Here is a 14,927-nt window from a genome sequence, read left to right as displayed (position 1 = left end):
GCTGCGGCCCTGCGCGGTTCCCGCCGGAGTCCCCGCAAGTCCGTCGCAGTTTTTGTGGTTGCAGTCCACAGTTTCATTGAGAAGATTGCTAATCAGTGCTGGGGGCGTAGCTCCAAGCAGAGCGATCGCCTGGCGTGCTGCGGGGTCCTGGGGTCAGTCCTCAAAACTGAAACAAACAAATCGTAGAAAAAGGAGGAGCCAGCGCTTCCTCTTGAAACCATTTTTTAACGTTTCGCCGTCGTCTCTCCCCTACCCGGTATGGACACACACACACACACACACACACACACAATGCAGTTGCTGAACAATTTCAAATTACAGTCGTTATGAACCCTGCATTTCCAAAATGTAAGAATGACTGACTCCCTGACCTCAAGCCATCGTCACAGTTAACAAAATTATTATTATTTTGGTTTTTTTTTTTCTTCCCGTATCAGTAATCGAACTCACGACCTTGCGCTTGCCAGGCAGTCGCTGTGCCGCGGAGCTAAATCCCCAGCCCCACAGTTAACAAAATGATTAATAATTCCTAATGATTTAGATTTCCCTGGTTATCCTCAAATGCCCTTATATATAGGATTTTCAACCCAAGCTCCAATTATTTGATTGTTATGTCCCATAGATTCATTTTAGCGGGAAACATTTCTCCCATGTGCCCATATGCTTTAAAAAATTAGTTTATTAAAATTAATAATACAATAAAATGATGAGTAATAAATTCAATATTAAGGTAGCTTGCTAGGATTTGGAAATATAACTGAATAAAATGGATCAAAATCCTTGTCCTCATGTAGCTTACATTTTAGTAGATGGAAGCAGACAAAATATAGTGATATACGATATGCTTGTTAAGTAAAAACTGCTGTTCATATGCTTTTAAAAACTGACAGTGACTTTTTTTTGTTGTTTTTTTTCCGGTACCGGGAATCGAACTCACAACCTTGCCAGGCAGGCACTGTGCCGCTGAGCTAAATCCCCAGCCCCTTGACAGTGACCTTTTGAAGAGTTAAGGCCTGTAGTCTTTCAGAGTGTCTTATATTCTGAAAGTGTCCAGTTTGTTCCCTATAGTGCCATTGGTTCGTTCCTCTATCCCTCATGTTTCCCAGGTAACCAAAGTTTACTACTTAAAGTGTGTTAAATTCAGATGAAACATCTCTGGTCAGTGAACTTTATAGGGGAGGTGGGGCACCTCAGATTGCACCATCTCCTACCTCCTGTTGTCACACTTCTGGGGGAGGTTTTTAATGAGCCAGTTTTCTGGACTCCTCCCCAGATGGTCTGGTCCAGCAGGTCTGATGCTGGAGCCCAGATGTCTGGGTTATTCAAAACCACCCCCAAGTGGTCTGGCCACCATAGTATACTGCCTACTTCCCTGACCCTAGCAGCCCACTAGTAATGTCCTTGGGCCCCCAAAGGGTGCAGTGTAAGGAGGTGGCTGGGACGGTGAGGTCCCAAAGGATCTAGCCCTGGTGGTGGGGCAGAGCTGGTAACATGTAGGCCCCCATAGGGGAGGAACATGGACCACCTGAGGCAGCCCCCAAGCTACTTTTGGAGGTGGGAATTCTCAAAAGACCAGGAGCGTCCTTATATTATATATATATATATATCTGACTCCTACCATTCAGCACAGGACTGGCTGAGTGTCTACAGCTTATAATGGTGGCAGCCTGTGCAAGCCGGGGGAGGTGAGGGATGGCCAGGGTAACCAGGTGGAATGCCTTGGAACCGCAAAAGGAGGACAGGAGACCCTCACGGGGCACGTCCTCACTGGCGAGCCAGCCACTCACCCTAGGACCTACAGGTGAGTGAAGGGGTTGCTCCTGTCAAAAGTCTCATCTGTAGTGGAGAAATAGAGACATGGAGGATTCAACTGAATGTGTTTAATGTTCCCCTGAGGTATGTGTAAGAGCTGGGGGAATGGCCAGAGGGAAGTTTAAGGTGGAGGTAGAAAGCTGGGATTTTAAATTTAACAGCTTGAGGGGCAAATAAGAGTGAAAAGTGGGAAGTGACAGTGGAGCAGGCTCTCTTGTTTTACCAGAACCGGCCTTCAAAGGGGAAGTGGTGTGGGGACCAGCGAAACCCTGGCCTGGGAGCCAGCAGAATTGGCTTCTCGGAGCAAGCAACCTGGCCCGGTCAGACTCTTACTTCCCCACTTGTAAAATGAGAGATAAATCCCGCCCCCCAGACCGGGAAGGTCAGGAAGGGAAGAGGTGTTATAAGGTTAAAGTGGGCTAAAGATGCAGACCTGTTTTAAATTAGAATTTAGATTGGCAGAGAAGCAGGCAAAGAAACAAATGGCAGAGCTCCTGGAGAAAAAGGTACCCAAACTGAACTCGACTTCAAAGCCTAGGTCAAACATCACCCCTCTGAAAGCCCTCTCCCAGGCCTCCTTAAGCGGCACTGCATTGCTTAGTTCCCCCAGCAAATGAGACTTCTCACGCTGTGCCCCTGGCCGTGGTACCAGCCCTGGTTGGGGGACACACAGCTCTTGTATCCTGTTGGGTAATCTGTGGGTACTGAATGAAGCCGCAGCTCTTGGACGGCAGTCTGGGAGGCTTTGAGAAGGATTTGTGGGGTGTACAGGAGACAGAGCTCTCGCTGGGAGTCAGCGGCCAGGGCTGACCTCCCCGGACTGCCTCTAACCAGTCGGGAAACACAGAGGAAGTGACATCACTTCTGCAGGCCTCGCTTTCCCCAAGAAACCAGACTGCCTGAGGTCTGAGTTCCCCCCAGCCTTGTCGTCCTGTGACTTGATACTATGGGAATGGTGGAAGGCGGAAGGCGTCCGGTGCCCTTCCAGGTCCCTCCTAGGCCCATGCACCTGCTCCCAGCCAGCCAGAGGCCAGCAAGAGAATCTGCTCAGGCAAAGACTTCTACCAAACAGCCTTTTATTGCACGTCTGCCTTGTACCTAAGGAGCGCTCCAGAGACACCTGGTCCTGCCTCCCTCCCTCCCTCTCTCTCTCTCTCTCTCTTTTCCTCCCTCCTGTCCTTCCTCCCTCCTTCTCTTCCTTCCTTCTTTCCTTCTTCCTTCCTTCCTTCCTTCCTTCCTTCCTTCCTTCCTTCCTTCCTTCCTTCCTTCCTTTCTTCCTTCCTTCCTCTCTCTCTTTCTTCCACCTGGGTTCCTGGAATGCCCGTATCTCTCCTTTAGTATGCCGGGCCCGTTTGGAGAGAGCTATGAGCGTCTCTGACACTAGCAGGCGGGAATGTTGTGGTCCCACGGGAGTCTCTGAGCCTCGGGTGCCCCTGCGGCAGCCTAACCGGGCGCATCTGGAGGCAGCTCTGAAGGCGCGGGCCTAAAGGGTGGGGGACGAGTAGGCTCAGCTGTGACCGGCTGGGAGCAGCAGGCCCAGCTCTCCTTGGCCTGCGCTCCGCGGAGCCATCCCCCACGACTCTGGCGCTCCGTCTGGGTAACTCTCGGGCCACCTGTGTGAGTCCGGTTGGAAGCCCCTCATGCGGACCCTTCAGCCCTTCCAGAATGTGCTGGGCTCAGGCCCTTCCCTGCCCCATCTTAGTCTTTCTGGGTGAAGCTCTTGGTGTCCTCAGGAGCTGCCCGGTCCTGCTGGAGGACCAGGGGGAGCCGCTGGGCCGGCCGGGACGTAGGCGCTCTCCCTCTGCCTTTTCCCGGCCTTCTTCCCCTCACATCTCTGGACTCTCCTTCTCCTTCTCCTTCCCTCGGTTCCCACCTTCCTTATCCCTCTCCTGAGCCCGCGATGCTGGTCCAGGCCCTCCCCCCAGTTGGCCAAAAGAGACAGCTCCCCTCCCCCTCCACTCAGACCAACGACCCCCCTGCGCCCCCCCACTTCCTGTGAAATGCAGTGGGGGACCTTCGTGCTCACAACCCAGCAAAAAATAGGTTTAAGTAGTTCACAGGTTCTAACATTTTTCAGGCCATCTTGTCACATCTTATCAGACCGGGGAGCCTCAGGCCAGGCCAGGCCAGGCGCTGTGGAGGGCCGTAGCGGCAACATGCCAGCCCAGGTCCTGCCTCTCCCTCCCCGGTGCCCCTTGACTCCCCACAGAAACAGCTGGCCAAGCCGCCGCCGGGACAGAGGCAGGGCTGCCCAGTCTTGGACGCACTCCTTGGCTACACACGGCTGCCCACACCCTTCCCTCCCTCAGCGCCCCAGAGCTGAGGCCTGTCGGGGTTCTCAGGACCCTGTAGGTGCTCTGCCTCCTGAGGGCCCCCCTGACCCTGAAAGCGAACCTCTAGAAGTTGGGGGCATAGAGGAGTTCTCAAAGTCGCTCACAGAACGACACGTGGTGTGTGGGGTCTCGTGGGAGTGCTTAGGGAGGGAGAGAAAGAGGGACCCCTGTGTCTGCATCCTCAGGTGCTGCTCCCGGATGGCGAGGATGTTTTTGTGGTTCAGCTTTGATGTTTTGTGTGTTTCTTTTTGGAGACAGGGTCTCGCTATGCAGTTCAGGCTGGTCTTGAACTCACTGTGGAGCCCAGGCTGACCTCGAACTGGTGGCGATGCTCCTGCCTCAGCCTCCTGAGTGCTGGGATTGCAGGTGTGCGCCATCACGCCGGGCTTGGGTTTCTTCTTGCACATGAGGTTTCCGCCCCTCACGTGGGCCTTGCCCCGGAACACCCTCCCTTGCCTCTGATTCTCCCTGAGGTCCCGCTTTCTTGCTCCTGCCAGGCTCCTGGTGATGCTGGTGATGCATGCAGTGTGACAGGCCCCAGGAGAACTGGACAAAACCCGCTGGGCCAGGCTTCAGCTGAGGCGGGCGTAGGCCTTAGCAGCTCCCAGTGGGGAACAATCAGGATGAGGAAGGGACGGCTAGAGGGCCGAGGAAGCCCCGGAGCTCTGGCCCAGTGAGGAGCGAAGCACCAGGAGCACAGAGCAGAGAAAGGGGACGTGTGACTCCGCCCCAGCACGCTGGCCGTCTGCCTCCACGGGCCCTCCTCAGGGAGGCCAGGCTCAACCAACCTGCCGCTTGTGGGCTCCCGGGAGGTTTTCCCACCTCCTGCTCCAGCTTCTGGCCGCCGGGGTGAGGTTCAGCCCCCTGAGGCTGGCCAGCCTGCCTACCCCATCTCGGGGCCTATTTTGCCTTGGCCCAGGCGTCTTCCGCTGGCCCAGCCTTCCCTGTGCCCGCAGGGGAGACCAGGCCTAAAGCAGCTTCCAGGACAGAGGTTCCCCAGTCTGAGTGTCTGGGTTCCCCCTTCCTCTTGTGGAAGAGCCGCCTGGAGGTATCCTGGCCCCACCAGCCCTCCTTCATCTTTGTGCCTGGTGCTGCTTCGCCTCTTACAATCAATCGGGGTGGACGACATCTCCATTTTCCTGGTCACCCTGGCTCCTTCCTCTTATTTCCCTGATCCTTATTCATGGCTTCCCCTCTGTTCCCGAGGCCCCCGTCCCGAGCTGGCCAGAGGGCCCACCCCCACCACAGACCTAGGCGCTCACCGAGGCAGGCAATTCTCAGCCCGGCCTCACCGCGGGCTCAGGCCAGCGACAGCTGGATCGTGTGTGGTTGCAAAAGCCTCGGAATCTCCTTGGCATCAAATGCCGCACCAGCCTCCCAGCTGCCCTCCCAGCCTGTGGTCTCCTTTTGGACCTGACTGACAGATCGAAAGGCCAAAGTTCGGCCCTGGAAGCTTCAGTGTCTGCCGGGCTGCAGAGCGAAGCCCAGCGCCTGGCCCTCTTCAGCCGTTACCTTCTCTCTGCTGTGGCCCCAGACGCCAGCCGGGTGTGCCAGCTGCTCTTCCCCTTCCTGCCTCCTGCACTGAGCCTGCTCCCCTGCCGGGGTGCCCGAGGGAACCCCAGCCACCTTCGCAAGCCTGTCTGCTCCTCCTGGTCCTGGCAGTGGGGCCCCACTCACCCCTGCTGGAGGTCAGGTGCTCTTCCCACGAGCCTGTTGGTCTGTTCTTGGCAGGCGCCTGGTCTGGGCACTCCTTGCAGCTCCACAGATGCGCTCACCGCCACGTTCCCCAGCGCCTGGAGCTCTGCCGGGCTCCGAGTCATCCCCTCCACGTGCACTGAGTGGACGGGGTGAAAGAGTGTGTTTGCCAAGGAAAGGCTTTAACCTGCTCCCTAAGGCCAGGCCCTCGCTGGCTGCCCTGGCCCGGCTCCCCGCTGAACTGAGCAGGAGGCCCAGCACCCTGCAGGTCAGCAGCTCCTGCCGTTGCTCTCCAGGGGCTCATCCCTCCGCCTCACTCTTCCCTTCTCTCTCCCCTCCCCATCGGCCCCGCTGCCCGTGGAGTGGATGAACCAGTGACGAATGGGATGGGTCTACAGGAATTTCCGCTTTTCGTTTGTTACTGGGGATTGATCCCAGGGCCTTTGCGCTGAGCTGTATCCCTAGTCCTTCTTCAGTTTGTACTTTGAGAGAGGGTCTTGCCAAGCCCCTAAGCTGCTCAGCCTGGGCTTGTGACACTGCGTCAGCTCCCTAGAATGCAGGGGTTACATCACTGGCAACATGTCTGCTTCTCCGAGGACAGGCAGCCTGTTGGAGGCATGTAGAAGTCCCCCAAAGGCCGCCAGCTCACAGCAGCGCGCGAGCCCCTTTGGCCCTGCACCAGTCTGTTGGGAAGGAGGTAGACCTCTGCTCAGCACTCACCGGGACCCTGTGTGTTCCAGAGACGGCCAGGGGAGAGGTGAGCAAAGATGGCAGCTTGTGGATCTCAAGCTGCTCTCACGTGGGGAGCAGCTCTTTGAGAGTGCTAGGGGTGAGACGAATGACCCAGCAGGCCCAACCCTTTCCCGCTAAACTGGGCGGGCACATGTGCCTGAATTTGCTGGGCTCTGCTTGTGTGTGACACCCTCCAGCTCTGAGACCAATGCCTCTTGACCTAAGTGCAAAGGAGTTTTCCTTGAGTTCTGAGGCCAGTTCTTGGTTCTTTATTTCCTGGTCATTTCTTGAGGCTTTCCTCCCGCTTCTGGCAGTCTCCATCTTGCTCTAGGCCAGGGTGGAGTTCCTCTGGACCCATGAGGAGGGCAGGCCTCTTGTCTGGAACTGCTCAGGAGCCAGCATGTGGAGCACCCAGCGCTGGGCCACTGTGGGGCTCATGGAAACACCCCAGTCACGGTAGGAAGGGAGAAGTGACCACAGAGGAGGGGCCGGGGATATAGCTCAGTGGCGTAAGCACCCGCCTGGCAAGCGCAAGGTCCTCAGTTTGATTCCCGGTACCAAAAAACAAAACAAAACCCATAGAGGAGTTTCCAACTCCTCCCTTTTCCTGTAAGCACCCATGACAGGCATTTTAGGAGATACTATGTCTTTGATTCAGGTCTGATGGTGTCCTACCTGGCGGGGACAGTTAGGCTTCCCTGTGGAGAGGGCGCAAAGCCTATGACTTCAAGAAAAGCGTGCCTGGGGGAAGCTTGATAGAACCCACCCCAAGACTGGTGGGAGGAGGAGGGGAGCCTCTCCCTGGGCTGCAGCCCTGGGGTCCCCCTCCTACCTTATGTGCACTATGGGTGCAGCCCTTCCATCCCCTAAAGAAGTGTCTGAGAATGTATGTCTATCATCACCAAGGTTAGGGCCTGGTGGGTTATAGGCTAGTGCCATCCACCCCAAGTGAGGTGCCGTGGTGCAGGGAGATGAGCCCTGCTGGCAGTTGCAAGCCTCGGTTCTGCCCCTGCCGCCCCCCAGCCGGCTGTGCAAGCTGGAAAATGACAGCGTCTCTGGGCCCCAGCTCCCCATGAGAAGGAAGAAGGGACTGGGCCAGGCAGGTGGCTCCTGCATCATGCAGAGGGGCCTTGGGTGGGCGCTGAGGGGCAAGGTGAGGGGTGGGGATCCAAGGAGACACCTTCTCATATAGTAATCATTGCTAAGTGTGCGATTCAGTGGCATTTAATGCCTTCCAATGCTGTGCAAACATTACCACTATTTCCAGAACTTTCCTATTATCCCAAACAAAAACTACTAATCTAATTTAATCTAATCTAATCCTGTCTCTAGATAGTTCATAAGTTCAGTTGCACAATATTTGTTGTTTTGTGCCTAGTTTATTTCATATAACATAATGTTATCAAGATTCGTCTGTAATATGTTGGAAATTCTTCCCTTTTCATGACTGAATGCTACGCCATTGCATTTGGGTACCACACTGTCATTCCTCAGCCGTAAGTGTTAGTGGGCAAGTATCTGTTGGGGTCCCTGGTTTTGGATCTTTCAGATATATACCTAGAGCAGAATTCTGGATTCTGTGGTAATTTTAATTTTTTTTTTTTTTGTCTTTTTGAGAAAGGGTCTCACTATGCAGTTCAGGTTGGCCTTGAGCTCACTCTGTAGCCTAGGCTGACCTGGAACTTGCAAGGATCCTTCTGCCTCAGCCTCCTGAGTGCTGGTTTTTTTGTTTGTTTGTTTGGTTGGTTGATTTGGTTTGTTTTTTTCCAGTACCAGGAATCGAACTCACAACCTTGCGCTTGCCAGGCAGGTGCTGTGCCGCTGAGCTAAATCCCCAGCCCCCTCCACGCCCCCCAGTGCTGGGATTATAGGCATGCACCACCATACCCGGCTACTTTAACTTTTTTGAGGAACAAGCTCTCTGTATCTGTTTTATATATAGAGGGAAGACAGGTTGTGTGAGAGTGCATTTGCAGAAAAAAAGTGGGTAACAAATAAGAAACATCTTTTGTTGTTTTTCTTTTGTTTGTTTTTGTTTTTCTCCCGGTACCAGGAATTGAACTCACGAACTTGCGCTTGCCAGGCAGGCACTTTGCCACTGAGCTAAATCCCCAGCCCCATAAGAAACACCTTGAACTAGGTGATCCCTGAGGTCCCTCCACTCTCTAAGTTCCTATGTTGGGAGGTTCTAAGGTAAAACAACACAAAATGAAACAAAACCCAGGTTTGGGTGCCAAGATGGCTCCTTACCCGGTACAGGGCTTCAAATCTGACTGGTCATGATAGGAACTGCAGTGACCGTGGAGCGCTGATTCAGCACTGGGGCTGATTTAAACTGGTTGTGTAAAATTTTCATCTGGGCAGGCGTGGTGGCACACACCTGTAATCCCAGCACTTGAGAGGCTGAGGCAGGAGGATCAGTTTGAGTTTCAGCCTAGCTACCTAGTGAGACCCAGATAGATAGATAGATAGATAGATGATAGATGATAGATGATAGATCAGCATTGAGGTCTCCACCCGCAGCCATGGCTTGCTGGCACCTGCTGCCATCGTGTCTGTTCTGAGCCCAGCTGGGCAGTGGGTGGCTAGAGTGGAAGATGAGCTGTGCCCACGGGAGGGTGGCAGGGCCCTTTGGCAAGGGCAGGGGCAGGGACTGAGTATAAATAGCCCCTGGCCCAACTGGGAAGGCCAGGCAGGAGTCTGCCCTCCCCCTCACCAGCTGCCAGTGCCGGGCAGGTCTGTAGCTCCTTTGGGAGCCTGGCTATCATCTGAGATCTTAAATCAGGAACTTCCTCAGCGGAACCAAGAAGTCTTGTCCTGTGTGTAGGTGGAACCTCCGGATGCCTGGAGCTGGGGAGAGAGGACATCAGCCCGGCTCTTCACAGGGGGCGTTCCGTTATTCCTTGCCTTGAGCATCAGCATGTACCTATCATGCTCCTGGCTCTGTGGAAGGCCAAGTAGGCTGGCATGTGCATGCGTGTGGGTGCATGTGTGTGTGTGCGTGCATGTGTGTGTGTGCGTGTGTCGCTGGGGGAGGATTGGGAAAGGAGGAGGAGACGCACCCTCACCCTTGGGTCCCTGCACTCCCCCAGCCAGATGGTGGTGGAAACACGTCACTTGAGCGCTTTGTGGTGAGAAGTCCTGAACAAGGCACAGGACACATCCAAACGGGGGAGAGGTTACTTCCGGCTGGTGCCCACCCAGGTGTGAAGGGTGGTAAGATGTTTGCTGGGGCTGGAAAGCCACTCCTGGCGGAGGGCTCACCTTGCGCAAAGGCACGGAGTTGTAAAGCAGATGGATTCTGAGGCAAATGTAATCAAAAGCCACTCACACTTCGGTAGAAAGAAACGAGGAGAATGAGGCTCCCTATGTTGTCTCCCCCAAGAGAACCCGTGCTTTAACAATGGGACAAGAAGTGGAAAGGGAAATTTTTGTGTCTGTGAGGGAGGCCTGTCCGACGTGGTGGTGTGTGAGCAGGAGCTCAGGTCAAGGGTGGCAAGGCGCGTTGGGGGAAGCAGCTATCCTGCAGAAATCAATCTCTCGGCCACAGCCTCATTAGCACCAACACCAGCTCTTGGAGCGAAACCTGCACCCCAGAGACCCTTGCTAATTACCAGCAGGATGTCCAGATCTAAGCCGAAACCTTTGAATGGAGCACACTGGAAATGTCCCTCTGCCCTTCCCCTTTGGGTTACATGCTGCCGGATCACACATGTCTTTGTTCGCCAGCCCTGTTAGGACTGAGCTGCCGGGCAGAGGTCTTTGCTCTGAGCCAAGGCATCTTCCCAGTGTGGGGCAGGAAGGGACTGGGAACGTCCTGATGTGCTCTATCAGCGACGCAAGGATGGGAAGAGGGAGGCTGGCAACAAAAGCTGACGACACGGAGCTGGGCATAGCCCCTAACCACACGGCAACTGCGGTTGACCACCATTTCTTGAGGGCTTCCCGTGTGCCAGGCACCAGGGGTTATTCCATTTCCTGTTCCCATTGTGTCTGTTTTACAGATGAAGAAACTGAGGATGAAGAGGTTACAAAAATTGTTTAGATCAGTGACCTGGATGTGAGCCGCGCCTCCCGGCTCCTTGGGTCTCCTGGGTGCACAACGGGTTGGACCTGGGCAGGGGGCGTGAGTCAGGGTTTGATGTAAAGAGGGAAACCGAGTCAGAATGGTGAGTTACTGGATGGTGCTACGCAGAGCTGTCCACGCTCAGTGGTTGCCCTGTTGCCCCGTCTAGTGAGTGTGGGGGTGTACAGTTGGCAGGACGGGCTTGGACATCCCGCTCACACGCTGGCACTTCACAGCCCCGCAGACCCAGGCAGGTTACTTTGCTCCCTGCTCAGCGTCCTTGTCTGGGAAATGAGACAGTGACGATGACGCTGAAGTTCAGCCTCACAGACCTGCTGTGAGGATTAAACAAGGTGACAGCAGCCAGACCTGCGCCAGGAAATGATAAGTATTTTATTCTCACATTAACCTGTTCTGTACTGCCGGGCCCGGCAAGCAGCGCTTGTCCTCTGGACTCACTGGGTCTCTCCCACGCAAGCCTGAAGCCATATCCACCCTCTGGGGACCCCGGTGGGGTTTACCAACAAGGCAGGGAGGAAGTCAGGAAGCTGAGGTTCCCATGACAGCTCTGTGATCTGCACCTGCTAAACGATCTGTAAAAACAAGGCTTCTATTAAAGACCCCACTATGTGCTAGGTTGTTAATGAGGCTCAAATGGAGGCCGAGTCAAAGAAAGGGCTCAGCTGAGCACAGAGGAAGCCAGCAGTTACCACTGCCCGTGATAACTGCTCAGTCAGAACTGGGGCTGCTCTTCCTGCTTTTTAAATGGGCCCAGTGCTCAGGCGTGGTGGCGCACTGCTGTGATCCCAGCACTTGAGAGGCTGGGGCAGGAGGATCACCATGAGTTTGAGGCCAGCCAGACCCTGTCTCCAATCAATCAGTCAATCAATCATTCAGTTCATTTAAAAAAGGGGCTCAGTGTTTGAGATCTGGAAATGTTTCATAAATGTCATCATCCACACTCCCAGGTCTGGTGCCCCGGTCTCTCCACCCAAAATAAATAAACATGCAGAAGAACCAGGGTCTGCTTCTCCCCTGGCAACTGAGCGCAGAGGCAGCCCAGGCAGTTGGGCACTACCTAGAAAGCTCCATCCCGGAGCCTCCATGAGTTGCTCAGGCGCAAGCCAGGGTACGGGGGAAGGGCCGAGGGGAAGCAGCATATAGCGCGCTCTGATCTGCCACAGCCTGGTGTCAGAAGCCTTGGGCAGGCTGTTGACTTTGTCAGCCCCGGGTTCCTCATCCAGAGGATGAGGAACGTTCTCCACATTCAAGTCAGTCAAGTCTGCTGCGTTCAAAGATTGTGGCACGGGAAGAGCGGACACACGGCAGATGTTCTGTTCATCCCTGTTCCCAGCCCGGAAAGTGTGTGTGGCTTTTTTCCGACCCAGCCCTGGGGTCTTCTCCTGGGGTCTTTCCACCTCTCCTTGTTACTTCGCGTGAGGAACTTGACTAAGGCCAGGACTAGACTGAAGTCTTGGTCAGTGCTGGACACAGGAGAAGAGATGGTCCCCTGAACTCCAGCTCACTCTGCCCCCGCCATAGGGCTGGTCACAACTGGCTTTGAGGCTCACTGAGACCCACACGTCATTTTCTTGGCTTCGCCCACAAAACACCCTTCTGATCTCCCTGTGCTGGGGAAGGAATGGAAAGCCAGAGATTCCCACACTTCTTTGGTTTTCTAACATATTCAACTCCCCCATCCCTCCACAAGACCTTTCCTTCTGCGGACTCTATTCATTGAAAAATGGGCCGAAGGGGGCTGGGGATGTAGCTCAGCGGCACAGCGCCTGCCTGGTAAGCGTAAGGTCCTGTGTTTGATTCCTGGTACCAAAAAAACAGAAAACAAAAAACAAAACAAAACAAAACAAAACAAAAATGGGCAGAAGAAAGGGATGTCTTGACCAAAGTCGCATTGTTTTGGGTGGGAGAGCGGGAGCTGGGGTCTTTCTCCTGACCTTGATTTAAACTTGTCTTGAAACATAGCTGAGCTCTAATCTCAGCAAGAAGAAAGGTGGCACTCTAGAAACTTCTAGAGTGCTTGCCTGGCATGATCAGGGTCATGGGTTTAACCTCCAGCACCGCAAAAATAAATACATAAAATAGAAACTGTTAATTGTAAGGCTGTCCACAGAGGCCCTGGTGTGCCGGGGTCTCGGTGCTGCTGATTTCCGGGGAAGATGCTAGGAAGTTGGGGGTTGAGCAGGCAGCACACCGGCAAGGATGCTGAGGGGCCTTTCCACAGTGGCGTGCATGTGTTCACATGCATGTGCGTGCGTGTGTGTGTGTTTGAAGTGCACACACATACATGTAAGCTCTCTGCTGGGACTGAAGATTGTTTTTTTTTCCGAGATGGGGCGGAGGTCAAACCAACCTCTGCAGGGTCGGGGTGCGGCTCCGTGGTAGAGCTCTTGCCTAGCATGCACAAGGCCCTGGGTTCAGTCCCCAGCACCACATTAACAAAACAAAAACCTGCCTCTGCTGCCTTCCTGCTTTAGGTTTGGTTCCTATAAATCACTGCAGTCCACACGATGCCCCTGGAATCCTGGACTCCCTAGATCTCCCACCTCCATCCCTTCAGTGCCATCAGGGACTTGAAGGGCAGTGAAAAGCGTTGATCTGCTCAAATATTGTCTTTCCAGTCCAGGGTTCAATTGCATTGCCCCAAAGGCTCCCATGAGAGGTCCCCATGCAAGTTGGGCGTGCTCATGCTCCTGCCCGGCGAAGGCAATGCATGTGCAGGCACCAGGCTTTTCCAGGCGTTGGGGTCAGTCTGATAAGCTCTCCCTTCCGCCGCCCACCCTGGAGGGTGCGTTAAGAAGTGATGCCGTGCTGGGGTGTGTGCTTTATGTCCACAAAGCCGTCTTCCTCTGTCTGTCCGCAGGTCCCTGGCCCTGGGCCAGCAGTACACATCCCTGGGCTCCCAGCCCCTGCTCTGTGGCTCCATCCCGGGCCTGGTCCCCAAGCAGCTGCGCTTCTGCCGCAATTACATCGAGATCATGCCCAGTGTAGCCGAGGGCGTGAAGCTGGGCATCCAGGAGTGCCAGCACCAGTTCCGGGGCCGCCGCTGGAACTGCACCACCATAGACGACAGCCTGGCCATCTTTGGGCCGGTCCTAGACAAAGGTATGCTTCTGGTAAGGTGGGAGGTGGGGAGGAGATGGGGCAACAGCGTCAGGGTCTCTGCCTTTGCCCTGCAGGGGAGGACAGTGAAAGCGGTGACGCTGGTCATCAGCGGCCTCCACGGAAAGTGTGTCCGTCTCTAGTCTGACAAACCAGGCTGGGGGCCAGTCAGCCCTGCGAGGATGCAGGCTCGAAAGATTTGAGGTTGGGCCCCAGGGAGCTAGCAGCAGTCTTCCTTCCTGGCTCACACAGCGGGACCCGGGCTTTGATGCGGACACTTGCCACATTTCCCAAATCTGTGCTAACTGCTATGCAAATGCCACACTGGGGGCGGGGTTGGGGCACTGCCCCCCAGGTCCTTTCTGTCTGGAAAGTCCTCAGGAGCTGAGGAAGGTGCCTGGTGCCAGTAGCATTGTATTGCCCCCAAGTCCCCTGCTGAGAGTTTTTGCTGGCCTCCACGCCCTGCAAACCGGATTCATCCATAAACTCCGTACGTCCACCCCGGCCTCGGGGGGTAATTTCCCAGGTGTCCCGCAGTCTGGCGGTTGAACTGGCCCTGCCTCAAGTGGGTGCAAGTAACACGATTTGACTTTGAATTCAGGGGCCCTGGGGGCGAGTTGAGATCGGCAACTGCTCCCAAGAAAGGGACTTTGGGGCTCCCGGGTTGTGCGCTGGAGATGAGCACCTGTTCGGGGAATTGCAATGTCCGGGGGCTTCATGGCCCTAGCCAGGCTGGCCTCCCCTGGGATGCTGCCGACTAAACCACCCACCTGGTATTCCCTCCTTTTAGAAAAGAGAATTAATCGAGCTGCACTTACAGCCAGAAAGGGGGGCGGGCTGAGATCTCTCCCCCGCCCCAGTTGGAGGTGGGCAAGAGCCGACTCCCCCATTTCAGAGTGTAACACCCCTTTACCTGCCCTGTTGCACTGGGCAGTCCGACCTCCAGAGAAACGCGGGCTATTGTCATGGGACAGGAGGGCAATTAGCAAATCAATGGACGATGATTCTGTTTACGCTTCTATTACCAAAGCTAATTATTCCCTGTTTACATAAAAGGTTTGGCCTCTAATTGGGGCCAAGTGGCTGCGGCTTGCCTTTTACACTTGATCTCGCCGCGCATGGGTCTCCTCGCCTTCCGGCGCGCCACCGCGGGCCAGGTAGCGCTGAGT

General features: G+C 55.0%; 1 protein-coding gene across 1 annotated transcript in view; it reads left to right on the top strand.

Moving 5' to 3' along the window:
* The window catches only part of LOC102030526, a 15,502-nt gene extending 589 nt beyond the window's left edge, over positions 1–14,913 (top strand). The window contains exons 2-3 of the mRNA XM_005402301.2: positions 1,651–1,801; positions 13,520–14,913. Coding sequence (XP_005402358.2) covers positions 1,651–1,801; positions 13,520–13,901 — 533 coding nt within the window. The 3' untranslated portion in view covers positions 13,902–14,913. The remainder of the gene's footprint in view (positions 1–1,650; positions 1,802–13,519) is intronic.
* Positions 14,914–14,927: the final 14 nt, after the last annotated feature.

Source organism: Chinchilla lanigera, unplaced genomic scaffold, assembly GCF_000276665.1.
Source record: "Chinchilla lanigera isolate Chin_1 unplaced genomic scaffold, ChiLan1.0 scaffold00077, whole genome shotgun sequence".
NCBI classification, from domain to species: domain Eukaryota; kingdom Metazoa; phylum Chordata; class Mammalia; order Rodentia; family Chinchillidae; genus Chinchilla; species Chinchilla lanigera.
The sequence above is the reverse complement of the archived record's forward strand: the minus strand, read 5'-3'. Positions and strand labels throughout refer to the sequence as shown.